Source organism: Frieseomelitta varia, unplaced genomic scaffold (assembly GCF_011392965.1).
Source record: "Frieseomelitta varia isolate USP_RPSP 00005682 unplaced genomic scaffold, Fvar_1.2 scaffold_182, whole genome shotgun sequence".
Classification (NCBI taxonomy): domain Eukaryota; kingdom Metazoa; phylum Arthropoda; class Insecta; order Hymenoptera; family Apidae; genus Frieseomelitta; species Frieseomelitta varia.
In genome coordinates this window covers 2,090,468-2,107,606 of record NW_025109550.1, presented here as the reverse complement: position 1 = coordinate 2,107,606, position 17,139 = coordinate 2,090,468, and the positions used below count along the sequence as shown (strand labels likewise).

The following is a 17,139-nucleotide window of genomic DNA, read 5'->3' as shown; positions in this document are numbered from 1 at the left end:
TCTAAAGCAATTTAACGATATTTGCTGAAATAAGTTTTGATTTGTTTAGTTTTTGTCGTGCAACGGTTTACGCATTGCAATCTTTTTTTTTTTGTGAAATATCGTGCGGTCATTTGAATTATCCGCGCTTAACTGATCGCTGGTCGCCGCACATGAAACGACGCCTTTAGCTTCGATTCCAACTCTGGGGGAGGGGGAAGGCAGTTGAAGATTAACGAGAAAAATCAAACTTTGGCTTCCTCGTTCGAACGATCGAAATTAAGCGAGCTTTGTGATTTACTAGATTGATCGAAGGTCGACCGACGAGGTTCAATCGACAAATGAAATTGCTCGAAGCGCATGAAGTTTTTTAAATGAAAGAACCGCGACAAGCATGCTAAACACGATAAAAACGAGCTTGAGAAGGAGCGTGCAACAACCGAGTAGAATTGTACAGCTTAACAAAATTGAGAATAAAACAGTCTCGAAACCTTTGCCAGGTGAGGGAAATGGATGCAAGACAAATTTCATTGATGATATTTCAATATTAATATTATATTATATTATATTCGTTGGTAATAACATCATATAATATTTGTGAATGCGCACAAGTTTTTGGAGGCTCTTCTTTGTATTAACTTATAACGTTAATCAATAACATTTCTAACATTATTAATCTATAATATTTCATGTTAGTTTTTCGATACTCAATAAGTGACGAAAGAGATCACAGAGTGTACGTCTGGGGTTTGGCGGATCATGGTGCTCTCGGTACATTAAAAACAACAAAGTTCGACAAGAGCATCTCTTACATTCCAAAGCCAAAAAGATTGGTTTTTGGAGAGAAACACGACGTAACGAATATAACATGTGGCTATGGTTTCACTGCTTTTGCTGTGAGATCCAAGGATAAGAATATTTTGTACGGGAGCGGGATAAACACAGATTCTCAGCTTGGTAAGAGAATGGATATCTCTGAACCATTTTTAAATTTATCTTTATTAACAAATCTGTCAACATTTCTATCCCTTTGGTATATTGAAATTTCTGTTGAACTACTCGACGTCTCAAAGGTCAAATTCTAATTTCTCATGCACCGCCAGGTTTCAACGAAATGGACAGAAAGTTTCCCAATGGCTTAATAACCGAACCTAGACTCATTAATCTTCCAGTCAAAGATTCTTCCACTAAAGTCTTAGACATGGCAGCTGGAAGAGCGCATTTGTTGGTATTGACGGATGAAGGTTTGTTTACACTAGGAAACAATGCGTACGGACAATGCGGTCGTCCTATAATTCCGGAGGAGAATTATGAAAAGAGCAGGATTATTCATCATATACCTAACATAAAAGAGAAAAAGGTCAAAGCCGTAACGGCTGGCCAAGATCACAGGTATGAAAGTTTGTAACATTTCACATTCAATTGGTTACAATATTTGAGAATTTTTCCTTTACCTTCCTGCTATGTGATAGCGTACTGTTGACAGAATGTGGTGAAGTGTATACCTTTGGTTGGGGCGCGGATGGACAAACTGGATTGGCACATTACCGAAATGAATACAGGCCAAGTTTGGTGAAAGGAGACTTGGCTGGGCAGCATATTATAAAAATTGCGTGTGTCGCAGACTGTGTACTAGCACTCAGCGGTATCTGCAATATTCATTAATACCGTAATAAATTGTAACATTTTATTTCGCATGGAAGTAGATATTAAGAAAATGTTAACGCGATTTGGACGTTACGTGATTGCAGACAAAGGAATCGTATTTGGTTGGGGCAATTCTGAATATGCGCAGTTATTTATAGAGGGTGAGAATCAACAGGTAAACATAGCCACGGAATTAAGCGCATTGAAACAGTTAGGTCATATTGTAGATATTGCCAGTGGTGGCTGCTTTTGTATGGTATTAAACAGTAAGTATTTATTCAAGTACTTAATTACTTTTTACAATTGTGTACTGTAACAGTTTGAATTTGATAGATGTAGGTGATGTTTATGTGTGGGGTTATGGTATTCTTGGTCTTGGTCCTGAAGTTAAGAAAGTTTCACAACCAACGAAAATTCCATCTGTACTTTTTGGAAATAATGCATACCAGAAAAATACAAAAGTAAGTTTGCTACAAAATTGACTGTTTAAGTCAAAGAAGTTATTGGAGAAACCTTGTCTAAACGGTAATTAAGTAGTAAAGTAAAATAGCGAAAATATTCTATGCATTGTCGACCTTATCTAAGGTCGATTCTTTAAAAGGTAAATCGTTTTCCAAATGTTCAAAGGTAAATCGTTTTCCAAATGTTCAAAGGTAAATCGTTTTCCAAATGTTCAAAGGTAAATCGTTTTCCAAATGTTCAAAGGTAAATCGTTTTCCAAATGTTCAAAGGTAAATCGTTTTCCAAATGTTCAAAGGTAAATCGTTTTCCAAATGTTCAAAGGTAAATCGTTTGCAAATGTAATTCTCAAGTAATTTTCGCTTTATTGGTCTAACGGTACTGCCCAGGTATGCGTCCTTTACATTACGTTTATACGTTTATTGCCCCTGATAGTAAAACCAAGACCAGAGGGCGCGTCCCTCACAAGTATTATAAAATTGTCACGGCACATGTGCACTTGATAAATCTTCAAACGAATGCGATGACGAACGAGTGTCAATAAAGTTGAACACGTTAACTCTGGCAGAATCCAAACATATCGATGTTTGTTGCACATCGCGATCAAACGTAATTGGACTTTTCGATCGCGCTGCGTGGGAAGAAGACAAAAATAATGTAATTCTTTTTGTAGGTGGTAAAGATATTTTGCGGTATGAGTCACCTTGCAGCTTTGACTAATATGGGTGACTTGTACATGTGGGGTTGTAACAAATTCGGATCTTTAGGATTAGGGGATTTGAAGGACCAATATTTTCCATTAAAGGTAAAAGATTATATTTGTTATTGAAAGATAGTATTATTACAAAGGACAACAATTTTCACTACAGGTCACTGTAGGGGCACAAGTAAAAAAGGTAGCCTGCGGAATAGATCATACAGTTGCTCTTTGTAAACCTTTTATTTGAAGCATAGTTTCACATTACAAGAGGTATATATTACTTATTATTATAAAACTTGTGTATAAATTGTTATTACAATTTGTTGTATAAAAATATTACATATTTAGTTAATTGATTTTTATATTATATCATATATAAAATTTAATTGATGAATACTGAACATTTTTACGTAGAATTACGTTATTCAAAAACGGACAATTTTTGTTGGCTTATTCATTAAATCGCTATATAATTAAATATTTTGTTAAATTTATGTGTAAAGTTTGGCAATTATTGCATATTTAATAAAATTAAAATTATCATTAAAACAGAAAAGTTAAATGCAAGTCTAGTTGCTCCATTAGTACACACCATGTTTTCATAGGATATAGTATATCTTATCATATTAGGAATTCTGCAAACTCGTTGATCTAAAAACGATATTTAATATTATTAACATCAATTATTCAGTAATTTCTGTACCATATTTATTTAATATACTTACCGGTACAACGGTAAGGATTATTTGTGGAGTTTGAAGTCACAGATATATAAAGTGGCGGGCAATCACGAATAAAAGTGACATGATAACAAGAAACTTCAATGATGTGTATATTATTGGATATTCGTGCACATACGACATTCGCATCAGATGTTTCTATAGCGTGAGATGTTTGCCTAATTGCATTAGCGTCTCGCGACGAACATATAACCAAACTGTCTGAGTCTAAGCTTTGAATCTGAAAATAGTATATACTTGTAATATTCTATGATTCAAAATAAGGTAAAAATCAAAAATAACGAGATTGCCTTATTTAGAAAAAAATTGTGCATGTGCAAGTACACATGGAATAATAATATTTAAAAGGAAACCTACCTTCACTATTGTCGTATTTTGCTGATTAAAAAAGTAATTGGGATGTAACTTGTAAAAGTTAGTACCATTTGGTAAAATGTAATCATCATACGAATTTACAAGTCCATATGGAACATAATCTGATCCACACTGGCTATTGAATAATCGCTTGGGAACTACAACAAATCATTCACAATGATTATTCTTTCATTTATGTGTATGGAGAAGGAATCAACATTAAGATACTTATTTTCTTTACCTAACTTAATTCTTGAAACTACGTTATTTATAGGTCGTAAACCCTCTTCTGTATCTTCGGTGCCAATAGAAAATAAATCTGTCGTGCGATTCTGTACTAGATCGGACCACGAATCTTTGGACACTGCCATGAAAAGTATAGTCGTATCTGAAAGAATAATCGGTAACAAAACTATGCAATATACCCATTTAATACAAAAGCTCGTCACACAATCCACAGTGATACAAAGCTTTACCTGGAAAGTTTTCTCGTATTTGCTGTATAGTTTGCAAACAATAATCTTTATCGGTTTTAGATATATCAGAAATCTGTGGAACAATTAAAACAACGTCAGAACGTGCACCAGCCACACCATGAACACGTTCCATATTTAATTTATTTGTCAGATGTGCTTTCAATTCTTTAAGCGACTTCGGTAAATCGAAACCGTGAGTAACTGAAAAGAATTATTTCATTACAAATCTAACTTATCATCAACACACTCAACTTGGTACGTACCATTTTCATAATGAGATGAATTGTAAGCGTAGAAATCCAAAATGCTAGAAGTGCTGTTGATCATCAGTGTTCCATCTTGACCATTTATCAACGTGAAGTTGGAGTTAAATTGATTTATGTCTATGCTTTCCAGTAAATACGCAAGAGTGGGCTTTATCACAGAGTACTTCCAGTTCGTGTCCAAGATAATTGTCAAGTCGACAGATATTTGATTGAAATCATACGATTTATCCGTGTCAGCACAGGAAAGATCCCTGTTCATAGACGTGGCTATAAAAACATTAAACAAAATATGTTCCTTTCTGTGTTTAACGTGACGCAAATCTAATGTGAATTGTTCGTACTTACGCACATATTTCACTAATTCGTTTACTGCTTGTACCGAGAACTTTTCAATTACCGGATATTCGAGCGTTGCGTGTGCTAAATCCGCCAACACTATAGAAGCACTGTACGTCTACGAGCAAATATCAATAATAAAAGGTTTTTGTCTCTCGAATGTTTCACAATTGATATATATATATATATATATATATATTAAACCAATTCACCTGAGCGACCAACGTGTCGTTTGGCGCAACAGCTGTGAACATTGTTCTCCGATTGCACGCTCTGATGGACGAGTCGAAGAATCCTAACGAGCTGTAGTACATGTCGAAAATTTGCGACAGTCTCAAGTTAGGTATGGCAGAATACCACTTGTAAGTCTCGTCGGCCAAAATCAAGCCATCCAAGTCCCCTCTGATCTCCGCCGTTGTCATATCATAATTGTTGTTCGAATTCAGGAAATACCAGCGTGGCAACGCGGTGGAGTTCCAAAAGCCGTCCAATCCAACGCTGAACTTGGTATCTTTGTTTTTGGGGCCTTGTCTCAAAGCCACTTCCGCCAGATCTCCTGTAATTTCAGCAATTGTTCAACGTCACACACTTGCTTTATCAACTTTATTTCTATCTATAAAGGAGATTCATATTACCTGCCAGAGTCGCGAGCCACTTATTTTCCAAAGTTCGTCCCACTAAATCTGTGTCATTCCTTCTTAAAACGTCCGCTGACAGTAAGTCGGGAAGTCTGGCTGTTTCTGGTTGCGTAGCTGCAGCTATACCAGCCAGCACCAGGCCGAGAGAAGTTGTACCCCATCTAAAAACGTAAGTTATTATTATTATTATTTTTTTTTTTCTCGATAAAATAGCTCGAGTCAAATCTCACGAACTCACAAAGTTTTCACAACGCCGTTCTCTATAGGGCATTTGCTACGAGGCGAGTCCATCATTCGCGCACTATCTGGATGATTAGGCGGTACTTCCGGATATCGCGAATTCGGATCGATCGTAATGTGTTTACCTTCGGTTTTATGGTGAGTCATACTCTTTCTACGAAAAAAAAAATTACATTTTACTTCTGATATCGATTGCAAAACTGTTGTGCGTACAGCAACACTGGTTCACGTTGTCTCTTCTACTTACATCTCGTCGGACGACAACGTCTCCACGTCGTTAACAGGGGTCTCGGTCGCTGCTTTATCCCTGCTCTTAATATCTCTTGGATATCTATACTTATCTGAAAATCTGCAGACTTTTGCTTCGTCTCCTCTTTGAAAAATTTCAACGCTGCTTGATAACATGAAGTGCAACGTACACTGCAACGTGACGATTAACAGCATTAGAGAAGTCGATTCGTAAATACGACGCGATAGTCTGTATCACACGTACTACGTACTCTTTCAACGTCGGTGATACTGTTATTGGGGAACATTAAAGCGTTTCCTGGTATGAGCCGCAACGTTTCGGCGAAACGGGCGAATTGATGACCACTCGGTGAATAAGGTGATATTCCATCTTGATCGGGGATCGCAGGATTCTGGGTTATACCGTCTTGTCGGAAACTGTGAATCAGAGCCAATGAAATTGTTCTTCTCACTCAATATTATTGCTCTGTAATGTGTGACCTGAACTTACCGATGCAAAAGTGCAACGGACAGACTTCTCAAATCCATGTTGAGGCCCTCTGTATTTTCAATCTTACGAAGTATCGCGATGAACGTATTCAAAGTATGCGGTAGTCTATTATCTCTTTCCAAAAGATATTTGTTGTCGTAACACTCTCGCAGTGACGGCGAGAGATTTCGAGCCGCGTTCTCCTGCGCCCGCACAGCTGAAAATCACAAGCTACATTACGTTTGATCTTGCGGCGGCTTACTTATATAAGAATATTTTACTTACTCAACGTGATGAAAATGAAAAAGTACAAAAATTTTGCCATCTTGCTGCAGGTGGATGTGTGGAGAGTGTTAGGAATTAATACTTCGATTCCTGTAACTTGATGGTTTGTAAATTAGAATAAAGATTTTTTGTGTCGATCAATGCAGAATAACACAAGGATAACATAAAAATATATAAAATATATTGTTCGATCGATTGCTAGATATATTTTATACTTGAAGGAACAAGCGGGAAATGAATAACATTTATATGAGAAAATTATAAAATACGTACCATAAGTAATTTTTAGTCACTCTCAGTACAGAATATATATGATACTCCTTCAACTCTGTTTAGTAAAGTAATACACCACACCTATCCAAAGATATAATGATACCTATCAGATAAGATAATGCAATACATGAGTAACAATCCACACCTTATCACAGGTATTGCAGGTTCTACTAAAATAAGTAATCTCAGAATTCTAGAAATATTAAATAGAATCAGTTGATAAAAATAAATAATTTGTTTATTATTTTTGCTGTACGTTACTATATTTTTCAAACATGAAATACCAATTTATTTTATTGCACAAACAACTAAATCTTTGTCAAAGCAGTATAACAGTCTTTTTTTAAATTAAACTTGAGTTAACGCTTGTAACATAATGTCTAAATTAAAATTGTCAATAATAAAAAAATTCTTTTTATAAACGTTAAAATTTCATTTAAAAAAAAACTAGATATTTCTACTTACTACTATCTTATCAAATATTAAATAGAGGAAGATTTTTTTTGATTTGTACATGACAGTGAATCATTCTAAAGATTCGAGTAGATATGGACATCAAAGAGTAAACGTTAAATTTTTAATAACACAGATTTCTATATAATTTAAACATGGCGTTTGTTAAAATTATTCTATTGATCATATCCTGCGGTAAGTTGCCACAAATTTTAATAAAATATATTAACGAACGACATTAGGAAAATAAATCATGAACTATAATATTATATTTAAGTATTTTTCTGTATGATAGAATTGCAGTTGATATGGTCGCAAACAAGTGTACCCAAATCACTTAGAGAATGTTATAGAAACAATGCAACATTCAATGCTCAACATCCGCTGAACTTGCGTGTATTAGTGGACATTATACAGAAGATGGAAAAGGAGTCCTATTCAACAATAGACATGAGACTAATGGCTTCATCAATATTACACAGGTTGTAATATGTCCAATTATTAATATCTGTCTATTCTACTGCAAAATAACAAATATATTTTACAAATTGTAGATTCAAATTTGATGGTATTGAATACCAACAGAATATTCAAGTCACAGAAGATGTGCTTCCATTCAGTGGTACAGGATCGCAATATATTAAATACAAATTGATAGAGGAATTAGTTCCAGGCAATGCAAACGCATTACCGGTTCATATACTTTCACAGGAAGAGCAATGTATGCTTCATCAGGCTATTTCAAACACAGTTTTGAAACCTAACAATGAAAACAAATCATGTGGTCATACTATAGAAAAATTAATGGGTAATTTAGAGAGAGAGAGAGAGAGAGAGAGAGAGAGAGAGAGAGAGAGAGAGAGAGAGAGAGAGAGAGAGAGAGAAGAAAATATTTAAGTCAATAAGAATAAAAAAATTATTATTTAGGAAATACTGCGTTTACTGACATGTGGAACTGTCCAAGACAACAAGGAGTGATTCTAACTCCGTACGGTACCATTACTCCTGGAACAATTATAGCAGCAATTGCTGCATGTCTCCAACATCAGAATGTTGCTGCAAATCAATTAATTGCAAGTTCGGAAACACCTCCTTTAGGTATAACATTGTTGTTAATTTGACCTTGTCATAAAGTCTTGTTTAATAATTCTCCTTTTCCATTAGAAATGAATTCTACAAACACGTACAACGAAGAGGAAGTCGATTTTGTTTTACCAAGAAATCAAATGATTCACAAACCACTCATGTGGTATGATGCTTTAATGGCTTCATCTGTGAAAATTGATAATATATGGTTAACAACAATTGCAGGTAAAAAAACACGTTGTATTAATGATACGTGTATATAATAATTTTATACAACTTACATATGTTATTAATTACTTTATTAATAATTATTTTGATTTTATTTGTTAAAAGTTATTATTGCTTGAGATTTTTAAATAGAATGAAAATTCATTTTATTTATAATTATGTATAGATATAGATGTTGATTATTTTTCATATTTTCAATATTTTAGGTTTATTATCATTAATTAGAATCAATTATGAATTCGGTCATCAAAAAATAAAATTTTTAAATGTATTATTTTAATTATTATAAATACAAACGTGCAACGTACAGAAAATTCTGTTCAATTAGGTGAATTAGCGGAAATGGTCGTGTACCAAGGTCCTTTACTAGGAAATAACATGGCTCTTGGTGCAACAGGATTTTGGCAGAATATGATGCGTCCAACAATTTATTATCTCACAAGTTTACATGACAATTTTGATGCAACTCGAGCTGAACTAATTGGAGGCATTGACGGTAAATTAGCAACGTCTTCAGTATTTTTAAATATCTGTTAACCATTTGTTTGTAACCATTTTAATAACTGCTCAATCATTTCAGGAATGATTATTGCAAGTTATTTACAGACTTGGATCCAAGATTTCTACAGTCTTCGACTCAGTCAAATTTTACAAATGTATTATTCACATGAAGGTGTCACCTTCAATACAAACGTGAAAGCTTGCGACCGAGCACAAACATTTCTATATGCAGTACCAAAGACCATTCTGAATGAACAGGTTGCCTATAATTATTAATGCTAACGTTATAAATACTATGTGTATTTTATATTTTATATTGGCAAATATCGTTTACAACAGACCTACGCTATAGCTCAGATGTTAGCTTATCGTAAAAGCATTGCGTATATTTCCCCTGAAGCATTGCAACAAATGGTTAACATTGCAGTTGAAAAGTTTTACACGTATGCGAACAATTACTTGTTCCCTGAACTACCTTGCTATCAAGTAAACCAACCCCAAATAGAAGCACTGATTGTATTCGATGGAGCATGGACAATAGAATATACAAAAGATTTTCTTGCGTAAGCTACAGTGTACATATCAACATGATGTTGCATTTCATATTTTCATTTCTAAACTCTGTACGTGTGTATTTTAGGACTCTTATGCAAGATTTGGATGTATCAATGTACGGATCAAAAATGGGTGTAATACATGGCACTTCAGGAGAATGGCTGCTAAATGTAACAAACAGTCCATCAACCGCGTTTCAGGCGTTAAACAATTTTACTAATGCTATGTGTAAGCATTTGCTACTTTGTAAAAATTTTTCTTTATATGATCATAAATGACGTACTTTCTAGGGCCGACAGGATTTAATTATGCTCGAGTTTTGGAAACCGTATTCGCTTATTTGAAAAAAACGTGGGAGTACAATGATAAAAACAAAATAATTGCAAATTTTGGTCAGGTAGTTGTGCTCTTAATTCCGTCAGCGCACATATCCAATGATGAAAAAGAATTGGCAACAACGTTGTTACGTCAATTAAAATATATTTATCCAGGTAAAAATACAAATATGATAATTTTAAATATGAACTAAAACCGATGAATTTCAATGATCTTTTCTTTTTTTCCCTTAATTTTTTAGAAGTTCATTTTGTATATTACGTATCACGGTATAATGAAAATTTATTCAAATCGTTTATTTTATGGGAAGAAGACTATATAATAAATAATTCTAACATCGACGCAATTACTCAATATGTATCGAAAAGTATGTTTTATTGCTTGAGTAATTAAGATTTGTATTTAATATATAAAATATTAATTCTGTATATATTTTTAGTTCCACGAATATTAAGACCCATGACAACTGCAGACGTAAATGTAACTAAAAACATTATTTCCCAGTGGGAAGATTATGTAAGCCCTTCGAAATCTATCACCTACAGGATACATTCACATTGGAAGCGAAATATGAAAATAATAATAGTTACGGTTTGTATTCAGAGGAAAAATTGTTTCACGACTGTCTTTATTTCTTTCAGTTTTATTGTAACATTAACTTTGCAGATTCATACTTTTGGCTATGGTACAATGAAAGCCTGTTCATGGTTAGGATTTCAATCTAATGATAGACAAAATTTACAGTGCGCAGAATTATCTGGTTATAAGGAAATTACATTAACTGATCACTTTAAGTGTACCAGCACTTCAGCTTGTCCTAACTTTTATCTTCGCATACAAAACGTAACTTCTTTGTATAAATGTGCAGGTAAACATTGGCTATTAAAAATAGTACATCTAGCTTTTAGATATATCTATACTTAACATAGCTTTAATGTAACTTTTAATGTATCTGCATTTAACATTTTAATGTAATCAAAATTTCAGAAATAGACTGTAAAACACCGGATCAAGTGAGATACATAATAAGAACAAATCAACAAAATGTTCATAATCCTGCGAATAAAAATATAGCATTGATCTCGTTGAATATTTTAGCCTTATTTGCATTTCGAATATTTACGTGAACTGCACTATGTTATATTTATACTTTTTATGAATACTTACACAATTTTTTTAACATATCATTTGTATGACTGTATCGTGTAGAAATTTATTTATTACTTAAAAAAATACAAATTTTGTTTTTACTTACAATTGTTCAGGTAGATCAATAATTGCTATATGCATACTCGTACACAAATTTAATCAGGAATTGAAAGTTACTCGATGCGGCAAGATTTCCTAATTCGGGTTCTATCAAAAGCATATCAACTGGTGGAAGAAATTCGTTTACTTGACCACCTATGTATGAAGATAGAACGAAATACATTTTATTAGTATAATGATATTCGCGTATGTATTATTATAAATCGAATGATTGAGCAATTATTTCTTTAATTTTAACAATTAATGATATACCTGTAAAGTGTGCAAGATCCATTAGTTTGAAAAATATCGTTTCCTGTACTTGTTGTTCAGGATTCTTTCCCAGAGTATCCCACTGATCCCGTTTAGCAGCTCGTGCCCAAGTTTGCAATTTTAAAGAAACTTTTTCATCTTCTTGTTCTACGTACTCGAGCAAGTCGAGAGCTTTCTTGAAGTCGTACTCGTTTGCATCAATGTTATCTTCAGATGTGTACAACTACACCAATTACAAAACGTTCAACATTTATATCAAACATATTACATATTTATATCAAATCAAATACAGTGCGTGTAACAGAAAGCAATACCGTAATTAATTCTGTCGGTGTAAATACACGTAATTTCTCTACATCGTAACCATACGTCGTAAGTACTTGAGTTGGCAATTCTTCCTGATAAGCAACCAATGCCAATTCGTTATCGATATTTTTTACATGATGTCTATCTTTTTCCTTCAGTTCATCTGAAGCGAGGAACGCCAATTTTGCCAAAGAAAGCATCGACTGTGAAAGTACGAGTAATTCATAAGTAAAAAAATACTTGAACAGCTTAAAAAGACAGTATTGTAGCAAGTGTTGTACTTTTTTACGTGTCACCAATTCACTTTCCTGGATTGCTAGCGAGTAAAGCGTACTAGCAGCAAAGCATAAATCGTCTGTAAGAGCAGATTGCACCCACGACAGGGTTGGATGTTCCGCCAATTTTTCTGATAATTCGACAGTACCGCCGCGTCTACATTTCTCTACTAATTGGCCCTGTCGACCATCTTTCACGTACCTGCGAATAAAGAAACGTTCTATTATATAAAATAATACAAAATACTTTTTATAGTTATCTGTCTATCTAAAGAAATTCACCATGAAAATAAAAATCCTACGAAATCTTGAGCTGCAAATTTTTTCATATAACCGTCCAGCTGGTTCTTATTGTTAGTCAATTCGCATATCTGTATAAGGGACGCAAAATCACAATACTTCTCGGCTAACATCGCAGCGCTGTCGTACTGTTCTTCCTTTACTACAAATTATTTGATATAAATATCCGCTTCTATCTAATTGATTACACAACTTAACTAGAAAACGCATACTCAATGGTTGAATCAGATTCATCCGGTCTGTTTCGTACTGCTTCAAAAGTACCTCGAACTTCTCTGTGCCTTTGACGCTTTCTAAATGACATTTCCGACCGTCCAATATTAAATCTATATAACTTACTAACTGCTCGTACAATTCGTTTCTCACTGTTGAATCGTTGGTTCCGGTTATGCCGTGTTTAAGAGTTAAGTTATACTGAAATAAACAAATTACCGATGAAAATTTCTCAGCGACTATTTTACCTTCACTGCGAGAAAATTATAATACATAAATACTGACCATTGTGGTCAGACAATTTTTTAGCCCATGTTTTCCAATTGCAGCTGTCCATGGGAGATACTCGGTGATACCGTTCGAACATCTTGTCGGAACGAATCGTTCAGCATTGTGTTGCCGGTATTTTACCACTTCGTGTAATATACCCTATTGTCAGTAATGTATCTTGACATTATTCTTTTTTCAATTTTATTACTAAAATCACGTTGGACTTGTACCTACCAATAACACGGCGTTTACTTGCATAATATAATTTGCTACTTGTTGGATGGGTCTCTCAGACTGAGTCACTTCTGATGCATTATTTACTAACGTGGGAAGAAACTGATGAACAGCACTGACTTCACGATAAAATATGTCACGCGCGGTTAATTCATCGGATACGTATGATTCGGGATTTAAAGTTTGTTCTATTGTTGTATCTACGATATCTGGATACCTTGAAATAATAAACAACAAAGATAAGAACAGAATAATAATTTAAAACAAAGTAGAATGATAATGTATATGCACAGAATAATAATTTATGTGCCAAGAAATACTTTTCATTACAAGAAAAAAAAAAGATTTACTTGTTTTGAAGATTATATATAGTCAGCGCGGCAACTATTTTTTCTGCGTATTCTCCAAGAACGTGTGGTGTAGACATAATTATTCCTCTATATGTAACAGCGCAGAACTAAATCGAAAAATGTAGTGTAGTAATATTATGTCGAACCTAAAACAACATTACAAATTAACTTACTCTGTTCCACAGATCATGCTCTTTTAGAAATGTTATAAATAAATCTATGGCTTTCTGCTTCCCTTCCAATTGATTGGGTATTTGCATAGACGTGACAGCATTTATTGTCATAGCTGTAAATGAATATATGATTATTATTATAAAATACGCATAGTATGTGAAATTTGTACAAACTGATTCTGCATTTATATATGGAATGTAAAAAACTTAATTACACAAATCTCTGTGATTTGACCAACGTGGATCATTTGCCGGATAATCGTCTATTAAATCTTTCGCGACTTTTAAAATTAACGTGTCAAGAGTGGCATCTATATCCATTATTGGTTCGTCTTGCAAAGGAAAAAGATGCAATAAAATTTCGTCGCACTGAGCCTATGATGAGAATAATTTGGTTAACGAGATTATTAATCTTAGAATGATGTAAAATAAACTTACCTCATTTTGTCGTAAACTAAAGAGAAATGCAGCACGCAGTTGCGTGACACTATCAGAACTGTAATACATGTTTTGAATTTCTTCATTACTGATAAGACTGGTAAAATTTTGCGCGGCTGAACTTGGTCTATAAGTATAATCCACGTTTGCAGTAACATTGTCCGTGTAACTCCTAAAATATTTATGAATTTTATTTCCAACGAAATTATATGTAATTAAAAGACCATGTATATAAAATAAACACAAACATATTGAAATCTTGTAACATAAAATCTGATGGCATGACGGACACTAAACCGAAATTTTTGGTAAATAAAACTGGAGTTCCTGAACACAGTGCACCGCCAAGAATACTATCTTCTCCGCCCCGCACTAAATCTATTTTATCTTGCTCGTGCTCGGATATACCTAAAATCGTTTTGTTCGAAAGTGTATAAAGAAGGCCTATATAAAATTTTGCAATGAACTTTGACTTACAATTCACAACAAGCACTTCGTACTGATTATATATAATAGCTTCCCAACCACATAATATGAAACGGTAAGAAACCAATGTTGATTCAGCGTCATTGTGATACGAGATAGAATCAATCTTGACTGGTATAAACCACTTAAACGTATTTGCTAACGTTGTCCCAGATAGTTGTATCAAACCTATTGATACACATTAATTATTCCATATAACATAAAACTCCATGATGAAGTATATCTCAATTTTTTCAATTATTACCAAGTGCAAATTCAATAAGAGGCGATGCGTCAGCACAATGAGCTGCCATTAAGAAAACTATCCCTTCGTTACAGGGTTGCATGTCAATCAACCAAGTTTCCATGTTTTGCGGATTGCATACGCTTGATTTCTAAAATAAAGTAAATAAATAAACAAACTCTTCCTTGTATATACATAATATTCCACATACCCAGATTTTTCGTTGGAAAGCTTGCGAAATAATATACCCAATATCTTCGTCAAACTCCATCTTTTCTTGTTCATTATGAAGGAAAGACCAATATTGCAAAGACGAGCCAGCTAAAATAAGAACTCTTGATCCTCTATCTCCCAAGGTTGTACAAGTAACTTTTACTAATTTCTATGAAACAAAACCAAACCTGTTGTATTCTATATTTCTTGCATTATATCTGTTACTAAAAATTCAATGATATACAGTTATAGAGAAATTTACAGTTTCTGTAACTGGCGACTGAGGTATGGCTCCGAAGATGAGGGAAGTCATTCTTCTTCCTATGCCGCCCAACCATCCTTGGCTCGTTCTAAGAACCTGACAGTTAACGCTGTTCTTACCACCAACAAACTGTGGCTGTAACAATGCCACTGTGCACGTGGTAGTGGCCAAAATACACCCGTGACCAGGGATGTAAGTGAGACAGTCAACTTCTTGTCCAGCAAGCTCTGCGCTCGTTTCTACGGAAGATCCCTCGTGTGCAACGCTAACCCAGAAACGTACAATACCCTCAGGAGAGACAGCCATACAGCTGGGCACCTGGCGATAGAGAAAATTAAATATTATTGGTAGTAACATTTAGTTAACGCCTAGTTTTATCAAAAATTGTTTTACAAAGGCAAGAAAGCTGTTCGGTGAATTGCAATTGAGTTGTCAGTCTAAAGCTGACAAAATAACAAAAGTAAATAGTTGAAATGAAACGTGTGGGTAAGAAAGAAGTGGCAATCTCTTCAGTCAATCACGCAGCAGACTTAATTTCAAGAATGAGAGATTTTTTTCATTCAGTCAGCAAGGTATTATACCTGATGTCCCTGAGGCAACCACACTGCTATGCATTCTGCCTTATGAGCCAGATCACTCTGAGGTAACAACAACTCGCGACACTGGCTTTTAAATGTTCTCCTTTGTTTTGAATCATGAATGGTTGTTTTACACTGCCACACGAGCAGCCTACGGCCACACACGAGCCACGCCCAACCATCTATTGAGATATTGACACTGACAGCTGTATTTTTGTCAACGAATGTCAATGCTTCTGTGACAAGCACAGGTAAAGAGGATCCAAAGCTCTCTACAACGTGACTCGCCGTTTTACATATTATCTGTACCGACTGGTTCGATCGTCCAGACACGCTTATCGCTCTGAAAAGAAAAACAGAAGAGTGAAAAAGAAAAATATAAATTCGTAGTTCACTAATCTGGATCTGCATGTGCAAGGGACTTACGAATTACTCTTCTTCAACGACTGGACGATTGACATGCGTTTCCGCGGAGACATCAAGTTTCTTCCCAGCGAATTTCCTATACCCGTGCGATCCATCGTAGCCACCTTTTTGTTTGAAACCACAAAAGTGGAAAACTATGAAACTGGCTCACAATACTTTAAATTGCATAACAAGTTTTCGCTTTTCGCGCGTGTACGTTGTCGCACAGGTTATTCTGTCGCACGCATAAATACCGGTAAACCGATCACACGTGCCTGGAACGAGTGATAAAAGATAGAGTTAAATAAGTACGGATACTAACAAAGTTCAACAAATACTTTCAGTGTTAAGTAAAATTTACAATAAATATGCAACAATTATACAAACGAAATGTGTTATTGTTTTCGTAAATGAACACTTTACTCGCTTCTGTATTTAACGTTGCACTTTTTTTTTTTTTTGTTACATACACGACTTTACGTTTCGTTAGGGGAAATAAATAAAACCACGTGACCAAAGTCCATGAAATAGAAAGACTGATTCAATCAACGTTCAACTTTATTTTTTTATTAACAGATACATTTATTCGCGTTCCATTTTCATTGTTCCAATTGCTTACACC

The 17,139-nt window shown here is 34.4% G+C and overlaps 4 protein-coding genes across 8 annotated transcripts; 2 read left to right on the top strand and 2 right to left on the bottom strand.

The window, feature by feature from the left end:
• Nucleotides 1–180: 180 nt before the first annotated feature.
• Nucleotides 181–3,121, top strand: LOC122538851 (RCC1-like G exchanging factor-like protein). The gene is made up of 8 exons (XM_043673314.1): nt 181–479; nt 676–936; nt 1,083–1,371; nt 1,452–1,624; nt 1,731–1,892; nt 1,960–2,087; nt 2,759–2,890; nt 2,955–3,121. Exons 1-8 carry the CDS (start codon nt 374–376, stop codon nt 3,030–3,032), a joined length of 1,329 nt encoding a protein of 442 aa, XP_043529249.1. The 5' UTR covers nt 181–373; the 3' UTR covers nt 3,033–3,121.
• Nucleotides 3,007–7,214, bottom strand: LOC122538849. Of its 2 annotated transcripts, none has more exons than XM_043673310.1 (15): nt 7,112–7,214; nt 6,839–6,934; nt 6,575–6,770; nt 6,336–6,501; nt 6,083–6,255; nt 5,834–5,989; nt 5,593–5,756; nt 5,170–5,513; nt 4,967–5,075; nt 4,619–4,888; nt 4,356–4,556; nt 4,121–4,267; nt 3,883–4,037; nt 3,511–3,745; nt 3,007–3,436 (listed from the first exon to the last, which is right to left on the bottom strand). In XM_043673310.1, the coding sequence occupies exons 2-15, from the start codon at nt 6,876–6,878 to the stop codon at nt 3,297–3,299; spliced, it is 2,496 nt and encodes an 831-aa protein (XP_043529245.1). In that variant the 5' UTR covers nt 6,879–6,934; nt 7,112–7,214; the 3' UTR covers nt 3,007–3,296. The 2 variants fall into 2 exon arrangements, with proteins under 2 accessions (XP_043529245.1, XP_043529247.1); XM_043673312.1 differs by having other exon boundaries at nt 6,839–6,928; nt 7,112–7,203.
• Nucleotides 7,215–7,552: 338 nt separating this feature from the next.
• Nucleotides 7,553–12,414, top strand: LOC122538850. 2 transcript variants are annotated; one of them, XR_006308932.1, is made up of 15 exons: nt 7,553–7,759; nt 7,860–8,046; nt 8,119–8,372; nt 8,492–8,662; nt 8,729–8,875; nt 9,207–9,374; nt 9,459–9,637; nt 9,719–9,942; nt 10,020–10,162; nt 10,225–10,425; nt 10,512–10,637; nt 10,710–10,861; nt 10,937–11,138; nt 11,258–12,163; nt 12,256–12,414. XR_006308932.1 is itself a non-coding variant. In XM_043673313.1 (14 exons), the coding sequence occupies exons 1-14, from the start codon at nt 7,720–7,722 to the stop codon at nt 11,395–11,397; spliced, it is 2,334 nt and encodes a 777-aa protein (XP_043529248.1). In that variant the 5' UTR covers nt 7,553–7,719; the 3' UTR covers nt 11,398–12,414. The 2 variants fall into 2 exon arrangements, 1 of the variants encoding a protein (XP_043529248.1); XM_043673313.1 differs by having other exon boundaries at nt 11,258–12,414.
• On the bottom strand, nt 11,462–16,988 carry LOC122538847 (nuclear pore complex protein Nup133). Of its 3 annotated transcripts, none has more exons than XM_043673304.1 (20): nt 16,711–16,988; nt 16,539–16,644; nt 16,116–16,455; nt 15,535–15,852; nt 15,271–15,441; nt 15,081–15,210; nt 14,828–15,004; nt 14,599–14,758; nt 14,351–14,522; nt 14,128–14,287; nt 13,913–14,025; nt 13,740–13,846; nt 13,390–13,606; nt 13,171–13,314; nt 12,885–13,086; nt 12,655–12,814; nt 12,379–12,574; nt 12,106–12,300; nt 11,792–12,014; nt 11,462–11,674 (listed from the first exon to the last, which is right to left on the bottom strand). In XM_043673304.1, the coding sequence occupies exons 2-20, from the start codon at nt 16,631–16,633 to the stop codon at nt 11,541–11,543; spliced, it is 3,414 nt and encodes a 1,137-aa protein (XP_043529239.1). In that variant the 5' UTR covers nt 16,634–16,644; nt 16,711–16,988; the 3' UTR covers nt 11,462–11,540. The 3 variants fall into 3 exon arrangements, with proteins under 3 accessions (XP_043529239.1, XP_043529238.1, XP_043529240.1); XM_043673303.1 differs by having other exon boundaries at nt 16,539–16,792; nt 16,879–16,983; XM_043673305.1 differs by having other exon boundaries at nt 16,539–16,792; nt 16,905–16,919.
• Between the last annotated feature and the right edge of the window lie 151 nt (nt 16,989–17,139).

Coding starts and splice junctions, on each gene's coding strand:
- LOC122538851 (XM_043673314.1), top strand. CDS start 374: ATGCTAAACACGATAAAAACGAGCTTGAGAAGGAGCGTGCAACAACCG. Junction 2,088..2,758: donor CATACCAGAAAAATACAAAA/GTAAGTTTGCTA, acceptor TTCTTTTTGTAG/GTGGTAAAGATATTTTGCGG. Junction 2,891..2,954: donor ACCAATATTTTCCATTAAAG/GTAAAAGATTAT, acceptor TTTTCACTACAG/GTCACTGTAGGGGCACAAGT.
- LOC122538849 (XM_043673310.1), bottom strand. CDS start 6,878: ATGGCAAAATTTTTGTACTTTTTCATTTTCATCACGTTGA. Junction 6,771..6,838: donor TTTCATTTTCATCACGTTGA/GTAAGTAAAATA, acceptor TGTGATTTTCAG/CTGTGCGGGCGCAGGAGAAC. Junction 4,889..4,966: donor CGAATTAGTGAAATATGTGC/GTAAGTACGAAC, acceptor ATGTTTTTATAG/CCACGTCTATGAACAGGGAT.
- LOC122538850 (XM_043673313.1), top strand. CDS start 7,720: ATGGCGTTTGTTAAAATTATTCTATTGATCATATCCTGCG. Junction 7,760..7,859: donor TCTATTGATCATATCCTGCG/GTAAGTTGCCAC, acceptor TCTGTATGATAG/AATTGCAGTTGATATGGTCG. Junction 11,139..11,257: donor TTCTTTGTATAAATGTGCAG/GTAAACATTGGC, acceptor TCAAAATTTCAG/AAATAGACTGTAAAACACCG.
- LOC122538847 (XM_043673304.1), bottom strand. CDS start 16,633: ATGGATCGCACGGGTATAGGAAATTCGCTGGGAAGAAACTTGATGTCT. Junction 15,853..16,115: donor GGTTGCCTCAGGGACATCAG/GTATAATACCTT, acceptor CTCTATCGCCAG/GTGCCCAGCTGTATGGCTGT. Junction 14,026..14,127: donor GTCAAATCACAGAGATTTGT/GTAATTAAGTTT, acceptor ATTCATTTACAG/CTATGACAATAAATGCTGTC.